Source organism: Sminthopsis crassicaudata, chromosome 4 (assembly GCF_048593235.1).
Source record: "Sminthopsis crassicaudata isolate SCR6 chromosome 4, ASM4859323v1, whole genome shotgun sequence".
In the NCBI taxonomy this organism is placed as follows: Eukaryota; Metazoa; Chordata; class Mammalia; order Dasyuromorphia; family Dasyuridae; genus Sminthopsis; species Sminthopsis crassicaudata.
In genome coordinates this window covers 315,828,251-315,847,749 of record NC_133620.1, presented here as the reverse complement: position 1 = coordinate 315,847,749, position 19,499 = coordinate 315,828,251, and the positions used below count along the sequence as shown (strand labels likewise).

The 19,499-nt window shown below is 36.3% G+C and overlaps 1 protein-coding gene across 18 annotated transcripts in view; it reads left to right on the top strand.

Moving 5' to 3' along the window:
* RBFOX3 (RNA binding fox-1 homolog 3) overlaps positions 1-19,499 on the top strand; it is a 918,966-nt gene that overhangs the window by 320,184 nt on the left and 579,283 nt on the right. For 13 of the 18 annotated variants that reach the window (XM_074260306.1, XM_074260305.1, XM_074260321.1 and 10 more), the window contains exon 3: positions 10,921-19,257. The exons of 2 other annotated variants lie outside the window; for them this stretch is intronic. In XM_074260306.1, the coding sequence (XP_074116407.1) occupies positions 19,217-19,257 (41 nt within the window). In that variant the 5' untranslated portion in view covers positions 10,921-19,216. The remainder of the gene's footprint in view (positions 1-10,920; positions 19,258-19,499) is intronic. 3 more of the 18 variants (XM_074260317.1, XM_074260315.1, XM_074260300.1) reach the window with 2 other exon arrangements.

The window sequence follows — 19,499 nt, the reverse complement described above, 5'->3', positions numbered from 1 at the left end:
TCTACATTCAGACTTCCATAGTAATTTCTCTGGATATGGATGGCATTTTCTATCACAAGTCTTTTGAATTGTCTTGGATTACTGTATTACTGAGAAGAGCTAAGTCTATAATGGTTAATCTCAATACAATGTTACTATTATTGTATACAATGTTCTCCTGGATCTGCCCACTTCACTTTGCATCAGTTCATGGAAGTCTTTCCAAGGTTTTTCTGGAATATATCTGTTCATTCTTTCTTATATTTCAATAGTATTCCATTACATTCATATACCACAACTTGTAAATATGGGTCCTTTCCCCTTTTTTATGATCTCTCTGGGATACAAACCTAGCAGTGGTATTATTGGATAAAAATGTATACACAGTTTTATAGTCCTTTGGGCATAGTTCCAAGTTGCAATGGTTTGATCAATTTACAATTCCAACAATAGTGCATTAGTTGGCTCAGTTTTCCACATCCCCTGCAACATTTACCATTTTCCTTTTCTGTCATATTAGCCAGTCTGATAGTTATGAGGTGGTACTTCAGAATTGTTTTAATTTTTATTTTTCTAATAAAGTTTTAATTTCTTCATCTGAAAAGTATTAATATCCTTTGACCATTTATCAATTGGGGAATTACTTGTACTCTGATAAATTTGACTCATTTCTCATCTGCTGTTCACTCCAATTATTGATCTCCCTGATTTTCTTTATGTCCCAACTAAAATCCAATCTTCTACAGGAAGCCTTACCAAGCCTTTCTTAATTCTAGTGCTTTTAGTATTTTGTTTTTATCCTGTGTATACCTTGCTTTGTATAGATTTGTTTTAGTGTTGTCTCCTTTTAGGTTGTAAGATCCTTGAGGATGATGAGCTGTTTTTTGCCTCTTTTTATATCTCCATCATTTAGAAAAGTGATTAGCACATAGTAGACACTTAATGTATACTGCTTGATTAACTTAATATCTGTCTTCCTCAATTTTCCCAAATATAAAATGAGCTTAATAACAGTACTGACCTTACAATGTTATTGTGAAGATCAAATTAAATATTTGTAAAGTACTTAGCACAATGTCTCTCTCACACTTAGTACTTAATAAATTCTTGCTGTCTTCTTCATCCTATGATACCAAATAGAATGTAAAAGGACAAGTTGTTGTTCTCGTTTGTCCTTATTTCTTCTTGAAGAGAATCAAAGACAACAGGAAGATGATGTATTGATTTATAAGTGAATTGTATTTAAGTGAGGCAGAGCTGTGCAACGTCATCAGGTTCCAGTGGCCCGACATAGGTCAAGATATCTAGCAATGGCCCAAGGTACAGTGAAACATTGGACTTTTAAAGCTAAGGTCTTGCCTAGGTCTCATTTTCTAATGTAATGCCTATTCAGTAAATTAAAGACTAGGGAAGAATTGAGGCTAAAGATGTCATAGTTTGCTTTCATATGAGAATAAATCTAGGAGGATTTTTAGCCAACACAGAAACAATTGCTATTTATACTCACTCCAAGCCATCAAAATGTAAACAATGAGTAAAGAAGGCTTGGGCTGGGACTTCTTCTGTTTATATGAAATGGACTATCATTTGTTCTTTCATGTGGATATTCTATCTAAAAAGAACAAAAAGGACAAACGACAAAGAGAAATCCAGGCAAAGTACTCTAGGAAAATTTGAGGAGTCCAAATTGCTAATTTCTGTTTTTAGGGAAGAGAAGTTTTTTAACTGTAGATGTGAATAGCAACATAGCATAGTGGATTAGAGTGATATATTTAGAATCAGGAATTTTGCCTCAACCACTTATTAGATATTAGATGTGAGCCCTAGTACCTTAGCTTGTGGGGAACTCAGTACTTTATCTGTAAAATTAAGGAGTTGGATTATGTAGTGTCTAAATTATCTTTTAGTGATAAATCTAGGATATTATGATTTCCCCCATAATTTCAGTGTCTTCCCTCTGTTGATTGTCTTTAATTTATTTCCTACATAGCTTGTTTTTACATAATTATTTGCATTTTGTCTCTCTATTAGACTGAGCTCCTGGAGAACAGGGACTGTGTGTGTGTGTGTGTGTGTGTGTGTGTGTGTGTGTGTGTGTATTTGTGTTCTTTAAATCTGCAATGCTGGCACATAATAGGCATTTAATAAGTATTTATCAACTGACTGACTAGAAGGAGTGTATTTTCAAGTAAGAGGAACTTTATGAATGCAAAAATATAAGAAAAGCATGTAATTCTATAGAGTATTGGTTTTAAAAAGATCACCTTTTGTTTACTAGAGAAGTTTGAGATCATTACATGAGCTTTGCAGTTTCCTGAAAGACACCCAATTCTTTTTCCTCTTATTTTATTCATTGTCCATTTGCACTATTCTTTTTCTTAAATTAGCAATGCAAAGAAATAGAAAAAAAATGAATGGGAAAGACAAGAGATTTCTTCAAGAAAATTAGAGATATCTTGATATCTATAGAGGGTTTCATGCAAAAATAAAAAGACAAAATAGTAGAAACCTAACAGAAGTAGAAGAGATGAAGAAAAGGTGTCAAGAATATATACAAGAACTGTACTAGAAAGATCTTAATGTGATGGTATAATTAATGATCTAGAGCTCGATATCCTGGAGAATGAAGTCAAAGTGAGCCTTAAGAAGCTATAAAGCTAGAAGAAGTGATGGAATTCTAGCTTATCTATTTAAAATCCTAAAAGATGATGCTGTTAAAATACTGTACCCACTATGCCAGCAAATTTGGAAAATTCATTAAATGACCATTGAATTGGAAAAGCTCAACTTACATCCCAATCCTAAAGAAGGGCAGTGCCAAGGAATGTTCATATTATCAATATTATCGGTTACTTCTGTTATTTTACATGGCAGAAAGATTACACTGAAGATTTTGCAAACTAGATTTCAGTATATGAACTGAGAATTCCCAGAAGAGTAAGCTAGTTTTGGAAGAGGCAGAGGAACTAGCGACCAAATTGCCAATGCTTCCTTGATTATCAAGATAGAGAATTCTAGTAAATTACATTCAGAAAAAAACATTAACTACACTAAAGCCTTTAACTATGTGGATCATAATAAAATGTGGCAAATTCTCTCTCTCTCTCTCTCTCTCTCTCTCTCTCTCTCTCTCTCTCAATCTCTCTCTCTTTTGCTGAAGCAATTGGAATTAAGTGACTTGCACAGGGTCACACAGTTAGGAAGTGTTAAATGTCTGAGGCCAGATTTGAACTTGCTGACTTCAGGGTTGGTGCTCTATCTACTGTAACACATTTGGAGCACCTGAGTGCATTTTTACAGCTAGATAGTAAGCACAATGAAATTTTTATTCATCAGATCATAGAAATATAACTGGGATCCTTGTTGTTCTTGTTGTTCTTGTTGAGTCATTTCAATAGTATCCTTCATAATCCCATTTGGGTTTTTCTTGATGAATATACTGGAGGAGTGTGCTATTTCCTTGTCTAGCCTTAGAAGTCATCTATTCTAAAACCTACATTTTATAAATGAAGACTGATATTAGTCATCTGCCAAAAATCACATCATTAATAGTGATGGAGCTGGGATTCCCATTCAGGCCTCTGATTCACAATCCATTATATTTTACCAGTAAATTGTGTGGTGATAAAAGATGTCATTTACTGTGGAATTATTGCTTGTTAATGTCTGCCTTTCATTTACAACATCCTTTTTGAGAATGCTTTCTAAATATATTATGATGATTATCATAAACATTTCATATAGATGGAAAGATAAGCACAATTATTGGTAGTAATTTGGTCTCTTTTGATTGATTTTGGTGTTACTGTATTTATAAGATCTGATTTAAGAATTTTAATAATAGCTTTTTATTTTCAAAATACATGCAAAGATAATTTTCAAGATTCACCCTTGCAAAACCTTGTGTTCCAAATTTTTCTCCCTCTCTCTCCATCTCCTCCCTCCCCTACACAGCAAGCCATCCAATATAGATTGAGCATGTGCAATTCTTCTAAACATATTTCCACTTTTATCAAGCTGCCTAAGAAAAATCACATCAAAAAAGCAAAGAAGAACAACAACAAAAATGAAAATATGCTGTGATTCACATTCAAGTCCTCTCTCTGATGCAGATGGCTCTCTCTATCACAAGACCATTGGAATTGGCCTAACTCACCTCATTGTTAAAAAGAGCCAAATCCATCACAGTTGATCATCACATAATCTTGTTGTTACTGTGTACAATGTTCTCTTGCTTTTATTCACTTAACTTAGCTGATATAACTCTTTTCTGGCCTTTCTGAGATCATTCTGCTGATCATTTCTTATAGAACAATTATATTATATTACATTCACATACCATAATTCATTCAGCCATTCCCCAACTGATGGGCATTTACTCAGTTTCTGGGTCCTTCCTTGCCATTATAAAAAAGACTGCTACAAACATTTTTTGCACATGTGGGTCATTTTTCCTTTTTTAAGATCTCTTTTGGTTAGAGACCCACTAGGGACACTGCTGTATCAAAAGGTATTCACAGTTTTATAGCTCTTTGGCCATAATAGATATGAATTTTTAAATATATTTTTGGCATCTTTACCTTAAGATATTTTGTGGAGTCATCCAACACCCTTACAATTGCATTGCCTTCAACATAGATCTCTTTTACAGTTAGTCTTATCTATCTGCTTCCTTCTTCATTTTGTTCTGTTTAGAATGATCTCAACGTCCCTTATAAGCATATTTGAAATTATGCTTTTTGAATTTTAGGTTGGCGTGCCCACTTTTCTTGATGGTCAAAAATTTTTTGCCATAAAAATCTTTGCAGATTTTTTTCCATTTTTCTTTTGTTCTTTGTATCCTTTACATTTTTACCTTTAAGTGCCTTTGCTTTGTTGTTTATTGTCAAATTTTTATTGTTTGTTTTACTTACCAATGCTTATCTCTTTTTTGAGAGATAGTATTAATCATAATTTTTATTATCTTTTTATGTAAGATTTTACAGATGATTCATATTCTAACCTGGTTTTGCCTTTAATTTCCTTATTCTTCTCAGCAAGTAAATCAAATATTTCTAAGATTTTTTTTAGGCTCTTTTTAATTCTTGTTATAATATCTAATTTATATCAGTTAAACTGTATAAAAATTGATCATAGTTTGTGTCTTTATCTTTTTTATCTATATCCCATATTTGTTCAATAATTTAATAGTTTAGGATTGAATTTGTCCAACTGTAACTTTTTTATTTTTATTTATTTTTTCTAGAAAAACAGCATAGTAAGATAGAGCGCTGACCTTAGATTTAGGGAAGTCTAGTCCTACTTATTGATAAATGTCTATATGACCCTGAAACAAGCTACTTAACTTCTCAGTCTATGAGACAATTCTCTGAGAATATAAGTTGCAGAATATATATGGTCTTCATTGGTAGATGGAACCCATTACATTTATGAGATCACAAGTTTGATCACAAATAATTCTTCTAGCTTTGTGCTATTTTTGATCTTTGCACCAGGATCATGGAACCATTTTGCAGAAAGAAATCTTAGAAGTCATCTATTTTATAGATGAGGAAGTTGGGCTCCCCAAAAGTTAAATTACCTACCCAGTCATATAGATAATAACAGGGATGGGATTTGAGTATCTGGGTTCTCTGACCTCAAAGATTGTCTTTTTTTAGTCCTTATCACTCCTCTCAAGTAGGAGCTCACCTTTACTAAAAAATAAAGTTATTTCCTGTCTTATTGAGATGCAACTAATACTATTTCTCCCTGATGTTACTGAGTAGTTCCCATGCCTAGCTCTCACTAATACTTTTATTGAAGAAAATGTTTATATATACATATATGTATATATTTCAACCTTCTCATTGAAGTCACTGAACATATGTTGATTTAATTTGGCACAAGTTCTTCATAGAATTTCTCTATTTCTTTATCCTCCATAATCAAAGTGCTGTAGTGGTAAGCATTAAGCCTGCAGTTGTAGGGCTGGGGTTCAAAATTTGTTTCTGCCACTTTCTATATAACTTATGGCAAGTCACCTAATCTCCATAGCTTTATGAAAAGAGTGGAGTAACTGGAGTTGGCAAACTGTGATCCATAGGCCAAATTTAGCCCCATCTGAGAACTAAGATTGGTTTCTATGTTTTTCATTCTTTATTCATAGGCTGTACAAAAGCAGAGTAAAAATTAGCTTATAGCTTGTAGTTTGCCCATCCCTAGATTATATGTGCTCCAAGGCCCCTTCTAGATCTATAATTTTTATGGTATTTTTTGTAAATACATATGGACACAGCAATATGAGTGGACCAGATGTCCTATGAAATGATAGTTTTTGTCGTCTTTTGCATTCACAATAAAATCAACTCTGCTAATTACTTTATTAGTTTCTCCTAGGAAAATCTGTGAACCATCTTTCACTTTTGCTATAACTTTTCTTTCCTTCTTAAGGTTTAAGTGAGAATGTCAAGAGTGGTATGATTCACTGCTTCTGATATTATATCCTTTGGTTTTTCGACATTCATAGTACCACGGCTACATTAAAGTTATTAGACAGGCTAAAAACCATGTGATTCTTAACACTATCTGTCCCTCTTTCTGTCACTCTGCCTCTGACAGGATCTATACAGGACTCAGGGCCATTTTAAAATATTTCTTTGTTTTCTAATTTAAATTAAGCTCCAACCTGACTTGTACCCCCAGCATTGGGAAAAGTGGGCAAAAAGTGTCTCCTCTAATTTTCCTGCAGAGAATAGATGCTTAATAAATGTTGGTTAAATAAATAATTACATGAATGAATTAAAAAATAAGGTTCAGTATTCAAGGGTCTAGAGCTTTGCTGTCCTTATATCTTTTTGGCTTTTGTCAAACTCATCTTCTGATACTAACTTGGTTCTTAGTGAATAAAGACTTTGGATCTTTCCTGTATGCCTAATTCATCAACTTGGGTTAAGGGAGAAGACCAAAAATGATCATCTTTGCGGTTCAGATGTTTTTCTGTTTACTTTTCACAACTTATGTTTTTGTCTAAAGGGGCTGACTTTTTCATTCTATGATTAAGATAGGCCAGTTTTCTTCATGCCTTTTAAACACTCTTGCTTCCTTCCCATCCTCATTTCTGGCCTCTTCATCTAATGCTTTCAACCAAATTGCATACAGTTAATGTGTGCACACCTGTATTAAAAATGTCCAGAGGAGTTCAGCTTCTATTTTTGTTCCAAAGGAGGATAGTAGGAGAATCATTACTTTAGGGGATGTCCTCTATGATGATGATAACATTTTAATAATAGTGTTTTCACAGAATCATAATTATCTAGAGCTGGAAAAGTCCTTAGATTCCACCTGGCCCAACTTATTTTTATAGATAATAATAGTCTCACATAGTTTTATAATACTTTAAGGTTTTCAAAGTACTTTCCATAACACGGCATTAATATAAGCACTTATATTCTTAGTCTACAAATAATGAAACTGGCAAGAAGTGTCAACCAACAAGCATTTATTATGTATCTACTGTGTGCCAGGTACTGTGTTAAGTATTAGAGATTCAAAGAAAGGCAAAAATAATCCCATCTTTCAAGGAGCTCATAGTTTAATAGGGGAATCAATATGCAAACAACTTTGTAGGAACAAGCTCTATGCAGGATAAATTAGACATATTCTCAAGAGGAAGGGTAGTAAGTAATAGAGAAGGGCTTTGAATCCAGATCCTATTGTTCCATATGTTCTTTCTATTACATATATTCCATATATGCTTTGTATTACACTGATTTGGTTCTCAAAAAAAATCCTTTCCCTGAGGGAAGACATCTTATCTCCTATTTATTTTTGGATAAGGAAAATGAGGCTCAAAGAGATTAAATGACTTTTCTAAGTTCACATGTCTAGTAAATGTTAGCCTGGGATGAGAAATCAGGTCTTTTGACTCCTAATCTATGATCTTTCCAGTCTATCACATTAGCTCATGCTTAGATATATGCTAAAACATTTCTATCAGTACTTATGATTTCTTCAATAAAATAGAAATATTAAGAAATTATTTTTTCATTTAATTTCAAAATATAACTCCTCTGCTATCTAAAAACACAGAGCAGATTAGGAGATTGATAAACTTCACAAATAGCAACAATTTTTATGTGTGGAAAAATTCAGTTAAAGTCTGCAAAGTCTTATTAAAACCACATATAAGGCACTGTCCTAGGCATTATGGATATAAAGATAAAAACAAACAGTCCCGGCCCTCAAGAAATTTCTTGTCTATTCTACTGGGAGTATGTAATATATACATAAGAAATGTTGTATTCAACATAATTTCTAAAAGGGAGAGATAGCTAACCAGGGAGATTAGGTAAGGTTTCACATAGGAAATGGTGCCTGAACCAAGTATTGGAAAATGCTAAGAAAAATGAAGAGGCAGGTTGGTGGCTCTGTGGGGGGAACACTGGTCCTGGAGTCAGAATACCCTGAGTTCAAATCCAGCCTCAGACATTTACTGTGTGACCCTATTACTTAAACCTATGTGCCTCTGTTCCCTCATCTGTCAAATGAGCTGGAGAAGGAAATGGGAAACCACTCCAGTATCTTTGCCATGAAAACCCATGGACAGTGCTGCTATATGCTGTGATTACAAAGAGTTGGATGTGACTAAATGAATGAACAAAAGGAAGGAGACAGGGATAAATACATTCATTTGAGCTAAGGTAATGGCTTTGTAAGTGAAAAGTAGGAAATAAATATGATAGATGCTGTGTGGGAACAATTGGAAAAACTTGATAACTGATTAGATATGGGGATGAAGAAGAGGTCAGATCCAAAGATAATTATATGGGCTGTAAATTTGTGAGACTGGAAGAGTAGTAGTCCCCTTACTAGAAGAGAACATGTTGAAGAGGAGCAGACGTTTGGCTAAGAAGGTAATGAAGATCTGTTTTTAGCACCAGTAACTGCCTGTTGATGTCTCTGGATATTTCTTCAACATCACAAACTCATTATGTTCAAAACAGAATGAATTATCTATCTTCTAAGTATGGAGATAGACAGACACATATACATGTATATAACACTTATATATGTATATGTGTATTTATATATATATATATATATATATGTCAAATAGAAATAATTTATGTTAAGCTGATAAGAAAACCTATGAAAATAAGTGCAATAGTCAAGAAAGTATAGAGGGAGAACAGGCCCCTCGATACATCTTTGGTGGACACCCTTCCCTAGCAGGTGGGAGATAGATAATGATTGAATTAAGGAAAATGTCAAGAAGCTATTGGTTTTGAAGGGAGGGGTTGACAGGATCATAGCTTTAGAAATGGTCAGATTCAATAAGGACTGGGGAAAGAGTGTTGAATTTAACAGATAAAATGTTTTCGGTAACTATAAGGAAAATACTTTCTGTGGAGTGAGGTCAGAAGCCAGAATGTGTAGGTGGAGAATTGAGTTGTTATTTGTCCTTCTTTCTTGAAGAATTCCATGACACCAAGGAGGGGATGCCATGACATGCAAGTTAATTTGGATTTAAGTGAGGCAGGGCTGTGCAAGGTCACCTGCCTCATTTTTCTTCTCCAGAGCCATCTGGGTCCAGTGGCCAGATATAGAGCAGAACACCTGGAGATGGCCCTGGATGTTGTGGGAGACTTTGGCCTTTTTAACCTAAGGTCTTCAACAGGTCTCAGTTTGACTGAGGCTGCAACCCATTCAATGGTTAAGGTTAGGGAGCCATTAAGGCAAAGAATCTGTTCTTTCTCGTTGGCCACCAATAGGTCCTAAGCCAAGCCTCTTTTGGTCATTGTTTGGGTACTGATTGATTCAGATTGAGTGAGAGTTAAGGCAGCGAGGGGCTGGTGTGCAGCAATCTAACTAGGTGATTGGCTACTGTGACAAGGTCTGGGAAAAACTTTTTCTTAGCCTACAGCATACCCAGTGACTGTGGGCAGACTGGAATTGCAAATTTAGTAGCAGTTGTTGAAGGGAGTAGAACAGTGTTGCCATTTTCTTCTTTTGATTTTCTTGGGGCATTGGCAAGTCGTGTGTGTGTGTGTGTGTGTGTGTGTGTGTGTGTGTGTGTGTGTGTGTGTGTGTGAGAGAGAGAGAGAGAGAGACAGAGACAGAGACAGAGAGAGAGAGACAGAGAGAGACAGAGAGAGAGAGAGAGAGAAGAGAGAGAGACAGAGAGAGAGACAGACAGAGAGAGAGAGAGGGAGAGGAAGAGGGAGAGAGAGAGAGAGAGAGAGAGAGAGAGAGAGAGAGAGAGAGAGAGAGAGAGAGAGAGAGAGAGAGAGAGAATCAAACAAGAGAAAGAGGACAGAGGATAGACAGTGCTTCCAAACTTTAAAAAAAAAAATTAGTGAGCAGATGAAGTAACAGAAGAGCCATTAACAGCAGCATATGCCTGAAAACACACACACACACACACACACACACACACACACACACACACACACACACAGCAGCGCACTGAAACAGAGAGTATGAGAGAAAATGAAATCATTGGTAATTACTTTGCTGCCATTGGGACATTCCCTGCTAATTTACAGCATTAGTAGAACTTAGGGATGCTATTCTTGCTCCTGAGCTTGGGCAGTGTAATCCCTCGACACTGGCAACCATAATTATCTGCATTTAACTGAAGGCTTGTAAAATCTTATTTGTCTAGCAAAATGTGAGTATAATTGCTGTAAATTAAATAAGGATGCACTCTTAAATATGTCATGACCCCATCCGACTTAGCATATAGAAGGTTCTCATAGTCTCCCTGTAAACCTGTTTGTCCTCTTGCTGCTAAAACCAGTGCCATTCTCAAACTTATTCTACACATTCTAACCTAGGGCTGATGCTTCAGATTTTGCCCTGTGCTCTACTTGTGCGCATGTGCGTGCGTGTGTCTGGGAGGTAGGGTATTTTTAATACATAGCATAATTTCTCTCACAAATATTTCATCTCTTTTTTAAGTGGCAGGTCTGATCAGAGTGGACTTGCTCTCAGGCCACAGGTGAAACTGTGAGTACTTAAAACATTCTTTGTCCTTTTCCCTTTTCTTGCTTTGGGATTGTGTGTCTGTCTTGGCCTCTCAATTTCCTCTTTTCAGAGTGCCCCATAGCTCAGGATTGGAGGAGTTTGATGTAAATCAACTCTTCGAAGCATATCACAAGCCACAATGCACTTCTGTGTATGTGTGCATCTCTCCTCTTCTTTTCTACCAATGGCAGCTTGCCTTTGATTTTCCTTTTGGAGAGTCTTGCAAATAGCTTTTTACTAAATGCAAAATGTTTAGTACAGGATGATTAGCATAAAAGGATGTTTTTATGGATGCTACATGTGCCTAACCTTAGAAGGACCAATTGACACATTTTGGGGATCTTTTTTCCAATATTGCTTTCTGAGGTTATCCAATTACAAAAAAAAGTATGGGCTGACTTGAGGAGTACTGGGGTCATGATTAATGTAAAGAGGAAAGAAAGTTTACCCCAATGAAAGCAATTCCCCTGGATGAGAAGCAAACAGTAGGAAATGGCTGTCCAGATGAAATACTTTTTTTTTCTCCCTGAAGTTCCAGGGCTCTTCGTCTTTCTTCTACTTCTTATTCCTTTTCCTTTTCTACTTCTTCCTCTTCCTTTTCCTTCTTCTTTTCTCCTCTTCCTTCTCCTCCTCTTCTTCTTTCTCCTCTTCTTTCTCCCCTTTTTCTTCTTCTTTTCTCGTCCTCCTCTTTCTCTTCTTCCTCTTCCATTAATGCAGAGAAGTACTGGTTTCATTAAGATGTTATGATAAAGAAGTTGTAAGTCTTCTTGTCTGGGGTCCTCAAACAATTTATGTTTGAAACTTTAACCCAGGGGATATTCACTGAAATGTGTTTAGATTGTAGTTATTTCATTCACCACCAACTGGGCCATATTTGGTGATAATGAGATACTTAAAATTGCGTTTGGGGGGAACAGTGTCATTTTTAAAAAGAAACCACAAATCCCTATACCTTTCTTTTTTTCTCCCTTTCTCCCTCTTGAACTGTGGAGATGAAATGTAGGTGAATTCAGAGTCAGGAAAAGTTGAGTGACTGCTTTTCTCCCTCATTTCTATCTTAGCCAGTTACAATGCTGCTTCCCCCACTTTGCTCATAGCAACAAAACTGAAGTCTGGGAGTGAGGTGGTGGGACACTGGAGGGGGATTAAGTAGCAGGGGCAAGAGTAATGGGTAAGAAGCCCTTTTCCCTCCTTGATTACTGTGCTAAGGATTTATGTAGATGGGCTGTAGCATCTGTGAAATTCTACTGCTACTAGGTAAGGATGTGCAAAGTGGGTTTTCCCAAATCACATTTCCTGATACCCAAAATTGAGCACGTGGGATTTCATGTCAAGGCTCTGTCCCCCTTTATTCATTTTAGTTTCTAGCCAGCTCCACCTGCCAGGTGGCAGCTTTGACCTTTAAGCTCCAGATTGTTGTAATCAGGACAAACAACTGTGTTGTGACCTCTGAAATCAGATAATAGATCCCTTATGGGAGCTTGGCTCAGAAGGACTACTGGTCAATTCTCTCTTCAGAAAAACTGTCCTCTAGCTGAAGAATTATGTAATCACAAATTTACAGAACTGGAAGCAGTCTTAAATGTCTATTTACACCCACACTCCCACATCCACATCCACCCACACACCCACATTTTTCTACATGAGGAAAATGGAGTCCTAGAGAAAGTAGCTGATATATGAGGTCATATAATAATATGCAGAAGAGCTAAGATTCCAACTCAAGATTCTTTTTTAAATTAAATTTTAGTATTTTATTTTTTTCCAGTTACATGTAAAAAATAATTTAACCTTTGTTTTTAAAACTCTGGGCTTCAAATTCTCTTCCTTTCCCTCATTGAGAAGGTAATCATTTCAATGATGTTATACATGTGTAATCATGCAAAAAATTTCCTTAGTAGTCATATTGTAAAAGAAAGCATAGACCCCCAAAACAACTCTCAAGAAAAAATAATGTATGCTTCAATCTGTATTCAGATACCATCACTTCTTTCTCTGGAGATGGACAGCATTTTTCATTACAACTCCTTCAGAGTTGTCTTAAATCATTGTTTTGCTAAAAATAACTAAGTCATTCATAGCTGATCATCTTACAATATTGCTGTTGCTTTGTACAAAGTACAATTCACTTTGCATCAACTCATTTAAGTCTTTTCAGGTTTTTCTGAGAGCATCCTGTTCATCATTTCTTATAGTACAATAGTATTCCATCATAACCACATACCACAGTTTGTTCAGCCATTCCCCAATTGAAGGACATCATCTCAATTTCCAATTCTTTGCCACAGAAGAGAGCTGCTATAATATTTTGTAAATTGTATAGGTCTTTTTCTTTTTTTAAATTTCTTTTGGTACACAGACATAGTCAACTCAAGACTCTTAATGTTCTTTCCTCTGTGCTGCAAGGCCTTCTCCAGACTTTTTACTCAACATCTTCCGAGCCTACTGGAGGCCTTTAAAGATTATTACTTTTGATTGTTGCATCTCAAAGTAGTCTGGAAAGTGCTTTGCTTTGGTGAATCTCTGTCATATCTCTTCCCCATCTCCAGTCAAGTGTCCTATTACTTGTTCACCCTACTTTAGCATATCATCTAGCTTGTAATATAAACCATGTGGATATGGTTAAATGTTCCAATGTGAACAAAAATTCAGAACCTCTTACATGGTGCTCTTCAGGAACATTTTGAATAAGCAAAAATAAGAGAGAGGGTGAGATCTAGAGAGAATGTCATGGACGAACTATTAGAATGCTGGGGGCAGGGGTGAAGGGGAGCAGGAGGTGGTCAGCATATAACTTGGAGGCCTATTGACAAAATGAAATGAGGATTACAAAAAAAACCTGGAGTCCAGAAAGGGATTGAGTTGGCAAGAGATCTGAGAGTAGCTAGAGAGGCCAAGAATTAAAGCCAGCATGTGTGTGAAACAGAATGATTCCAATTTTCATCTATTTGTTCTTGAATCCCGCCAGTTATAATCCCAAACTACAGATCAAGGAATTATTTTTAAGATTGTGTCCATGTCTCAAGAGATGCTGTATCTGTTCTACAGGAGCCAAGATCCTGGCAGCCATTTTCTTGCAGGGTCAGAAAACTCAAACAACTTATTTTAGGGGCACCATGTCACAAAGGGCAATTAGGTGTATGGGGTGGTAGAAAGATTAAGATCGAGATGCCAGATTTTTCTCAGAATTCTCACTCTATCACTATCTATAACAGAATAAATCTCATGTTGGCACAGAGGAGAAGGAAAGAAACTTCACTGGTGGTGAAAAGTTGACTGTTTTAAGAGGTGGAGATGCTCCAGGAGCATCCAGAAGCTTAGCTGCTTATAGGCATCACAGAATATTTGTCAAAATCTTGTAAATTCTTGACCTACCTTTATTTCAAAACTCCCTCAGAATCACAGACTTTAGAACTAAAAAAAAAGTTTCTTATAGATCATTTAGTCCAATGTCTTCATTTTACAGATGAAAAACCTGAGATCCAGATGTGAGAAATCAGTTTTTCATGGTCAAATATGAATCAGTTCCAGAACTAGAATTAGAACCCAGGCCTTTTGATTCCCAGCCCGGTATTCTTTGGACTACACCCCAGTGCCTTTTGGCTTGAAAGTCTCCCCTTTCTCTCCTTGCCCCACCCCACTTAGAGTCTTCCTCCCAGGAGGGGAATTCTCACTATTTCATGGATCAGCTAGGAGGCACAGTGATGTTAAATTCAAATTGAAATGGCAGATAAATGCCATAGTGGATAGACCACTGGGGCTAACATCAGGAAAACCTGAATTTAAACCCTGTCTCCCACTTTTGCTAGGTATGATTTGTGTCTCAGTTTCCTCAGTTCCCATATAGAGATGGTAATAGCAACCCCCTCCAAAGATTGTTCTGAATATCAAATTAGTAATATTTATAAGGCTCTTTGCAAATTATAAAGCATCATAAAAATATTATCATTATTAATCAATTAATCAATTGATTATTAATTAATATGTGATCCCAAGCAAGTAATTTCATGTGTATTAATCTCATTTTACTCGTTTGTAAAATGGTGATACTAGCAGTACCTGTATTTTCTATGTTCTGTCTCATTCAGTAGAATACCAAATTCCAGAATTGACTTAACCTCATAGATGTATTTCCATCCAATGGCTGGTTAAGTAAGTGATTGAACTACAGTACAATATATGCATATTTCACTCCATTTCCTCATTTGGATCTGTTCCCTTCCGATGCCATAAGCATTTAGTGTTGTTTTTTCATCAAACATGCTGTCTAACCTTTTTACCTTATTAATTTGATTAGAATCTGGCATGAGTTTGAGTAGCAGCTATGGTGCACTGGTGAAGGACCTGGAAATGGTCTATTTGAACGCAGTCAGAGAACCTTGTTTCAGTTCCTGGCTTTACCACTTATTAATTATGTGGTCCTGCGCAAATAAATTCATGTCCATTAACCTCAGTTTACTCATCTATAAAAAGTTGATAGTAACAGTGCCTATGGCATAGGGCTGTTATGAGGATCAAATGAGATAATTTGATGAGAATGAATGAGAATAAAGTGCTTTGCAAACCTCAAATTTCTGTATGCATTATCAGTTATCTTCATCATTATTATTACAATCAAGTTAGCTAGGATATGACATGTATTCCTAAAAAATCACCCTATTATATATAGAATCACACAATAAAAACAACAGGAAAAATAGAATTAGAGCACATCATTTGAAAATGTCAATGATGTATAAAAAGATAAGATCCTAATAAAAATAGTAGAGTAGTTTTACTTATATTAATTGATTAGGACATACAGAAGTGTCATAGCAAATTGTGACATTTTAGTTTTGGCCTGCCACTTGGTTGGTGCCCTGGTTCCCACAGCCTGGGCTGGCAAAATTGAAGGCTGTGGATGAGATGGTGGCTTTGTTGAATTACAACTCTCAGACAAAATGGGGCCAGGATGAAACAAGCTATGAAATTGCTCAAATATAAAGGTAAAATTCTCATTTTTCTCTAATATCTATCATGTCAAAACAAATTTGTAGTTTCAAAATAAGCATTATAGTAGAACTGATTATATTCCTTTTTCCTCCTCTTCCTCCTTCTCCTCCTTTTCTTCTTCTGATCTTTTTTCTCTTCCTGCTCCTCCACCCCTTCCTCCTCCTTTTCCTCCTATTCTTGTGAACTTGGACATGTCACTTCATACTAAAGAATATTAAATCTAATTAGAGATATAGAAAATATTAATACACCTCTGTTGCTTTCAACTCTAGTTTTCAATGCCAATTAAAGGCAAGTATTGAGTACTTGCTGTGAAAACAACTCCATTTTCTTCTCCTTTGGGGAGTGGTTGTGACTATGGTTGTGGATTAAAAATTTCCGTCGAAATTTATCTGAAGTAGGAAATGAGGAAACTTTGGACAAAACCACAGGTGTTGAATCCCAGTCCCGTAGTAGAAGACACAAGTCTAATCATAGGCAGCAGAGCACTCTGCCAGTGTTCTGACCTCTCTTGACTTATCCATTCAGAAAAGGCCTTTCCTGTTTCATTGGGAATGCTGAAACTCTGACATAAGTCCCTGGGATCACAGTGCAGCCTGAATCTCTTGGCAATCTCAGAAATTGCTTCAGCTCTATAAATTCAGAACCCTGTAGATGAAATTGCAGACTCAGAAACCTGTGATTGTCAGTGTGTATTTTATTTATTCACACACTTTAGAGGTGGGTTGCCACTGCTTTCTTAAAACCTCCCTGGTGTTTTTGTAAGTGTGTGTGTGTGTGTGTGTGTGTGTGTGTGTGTGTGTGTGTGTGTATGTGTGTGTGTGTGTGTGTGTGTGTGTGTGTGTGTGTGTGTGTGAATTTATAGCCCATGGAAATCAATGGAATTTGAGAATTCTAGATTCTAAATACTAGCAGAACTTAGAATTCCCCTTTCTGGACTCTGATCCTTGTCTGCACAAAATGCTTTAGATTCAGACTACTTTAATTTGATGTTAACCTGTGCTTGACTTCTGTTCCTCATTCCTATCCTCAGCATCAGGCTACTCTTAGAATAGTCTCTGCCACAGAATTCTGATTTCACTTATGTGAAATGGATAGGTACTTTCAGGAAGAAGAATTCTATGAGGGATTGGTATGTCCTGGGTTTTAGATCTAGGTCTTTTACCAATTTTCCTGTGTAGCGTTGGGCATATAACTTGTAGCCTCTTCATTTAGTCAATGAAGGATTTGGAAGATTTGGGATCATCTTCCATATCTCATTAGATAATTTCTAGGGGCAAAGTTGAGGGACCAAATTCTTGTCACATGTAAAATGAGACTATGAAAATTTATATTTTTCTCTGGGATTATCAGACTGCTCTTGGGCTTGCAATCATAGGATGATTCTATGTAATTTTGATACCATATTTCACACAGAAGATGAAGCCCAGTGCTTCTTCCACATCAAACAATGGAAATTAAGTAATCAACTTAAGCCAGGTATCTGGACTCCATTGACCCTTCAACTGTACTCCAGTCCTTTATTAGAGATATAGGATGTTCCATTTTGGATTGGATGCTTCCCATCTTGGAACAAACCTTAGGGACTCCTCCAGTTTGACTTCGTTTTCCAGATAATAAAACTAAGGCTCAGAGGATACCATGACCACATCACACAAGTTTCAAGTAAGCCAGGTTATGTTCTAACTTTAAAGCTTTCCCCATTTACTTCATTCAGATGAAAGGGTTTATTAAACAAAAAACATCGTTATCCCTTTATTTATCTAGGTTTATTTATTATGAATTGAATGACTACATATTTCCAAACTGTAGCATGAACCCTGGGGGGAGGCAGACAAAGAGAATTATGGACAGGGGGTAAAGGGAGAGAGCAACCCAGGTAGTACAGAAAGGGTTAAAGAACTGGTTTGTATCTTGTGGCATAAACACTTCAAAATGCATGCTCACCTTCATTTGCATATTGAAATATATCCTAAAGGGGGCTTCATTTGAAAAGTTCTGTGCTTTAATCCATCTTCCTATGGAAAGGAGGAAATTATTCATAATTAAAAAGTAATAATAATGTGGTGTGAAGGAACTCAGCTGTATATTACCCAGAAAGAAGAGGGTAGTGTGGGCAATCTATTTTTAATGGTCTCCATGGCAACAGAGATTTTGTTTACAGTTATTTTTCTTCTGTACAGCAAGGCAGTCACTGATTTGCATTTATTAGAAGATACTGCCTGGAAGGCACCATTTGTGGGCTTTTGTGGGATGTTGAGGGTCCTGCCAAGGAAGCATTCTTGGGAGGGTGGTTGGGGATCATGTTAAGTGATGGCATAGAGCCGCTGGGAAGTTTTACTGAGTGCCCAGCAGGCCAAGCAAAGAGCACGACCATCTAAAATCAGTCAGATGTCAGAAAAGCTCAACCAAATCTCATGTTCCACTCAAACAATGCCTCATTCACCATTGTCTGGTAGAGTTCTGGGACAAAAGTGTTTTTGGTCAAAAAATACCCTGCTGAGGCTTTTGCCCCACTTCTACTCCACCAGATAAGAGCATGTGGACATAACATAAAGGCCTTCTTTTCTTTCCTCGGTTTTTCTGTCTACCCACTCAGGTATATTTCGATAGTCTCTGATTCAGTCTTTTCTACCTTCAGGCAATACAGACCTGGTGTGATGTACATGTAGAGTTCACAGGACCAGCTGTTATACAGATGGAGTGACAGCTGTCTGCCCTGTGAAAAAGAATCTCAGCAGCAACTTAGGCTTGAAAAGAAAGGAACAAAAGGGAAAAGTGGAGCCAGATAATAGAGGATGAATTAAAGATAGTGTCATGATCCTGTAAGAAAATATCAACAGTGCTAAAGCTCAGAATCAGCTGAAGTTGATGAGAAAAACATAAGGAAAACAAACAGATTTATTTGTTTGTTTTTAAAGCTATATTTGAAGAAAAAGGAGAGTCAAATAAAAGCTAGAAATTTTTCTTAGGGTGGATAGGACAATAATAACTGACAGAAAAGACAGAAATATTCAGATTTTGTCTTGCTTGTTTAATTTTTCATGGAGAACCATCTTTGTACTGAAATTATGGAGTCAAAATGGTTGACAGAATTGATGATTAAAATCAGCAAATACTCATTGCTTTCTAGATGAGCTTCATAGTTCGAGACTGAAGGAACAAACACATATTATAGCTGAACCATTATACAGTGTATCTAAAAAAATCATGGAACAGTGGTGGCTCGAACCATCTTATGCGAACCAATTGTGAAAATTTCATTATGAGCATTTACAGGTAGGAAATCTGCAAGCTTTACATATAAAGACTTGATTTATTGCTTTGTTGGTTGTCAACATTTAAGAAAAGTGGGAAAGTTTTAATAACTAGATTAAAAGTATATTATGCACACTTCTTCCTTGCTTCTCCCCACTTCAAGAGCTGATTGTTAGACATTTAACTGGAAAAGATAGTTGAAGAAGGACAATTTTTTCAATTTTCAAAATGAAAAGAGGACAACAGAGTCTGCAAAATGTGGG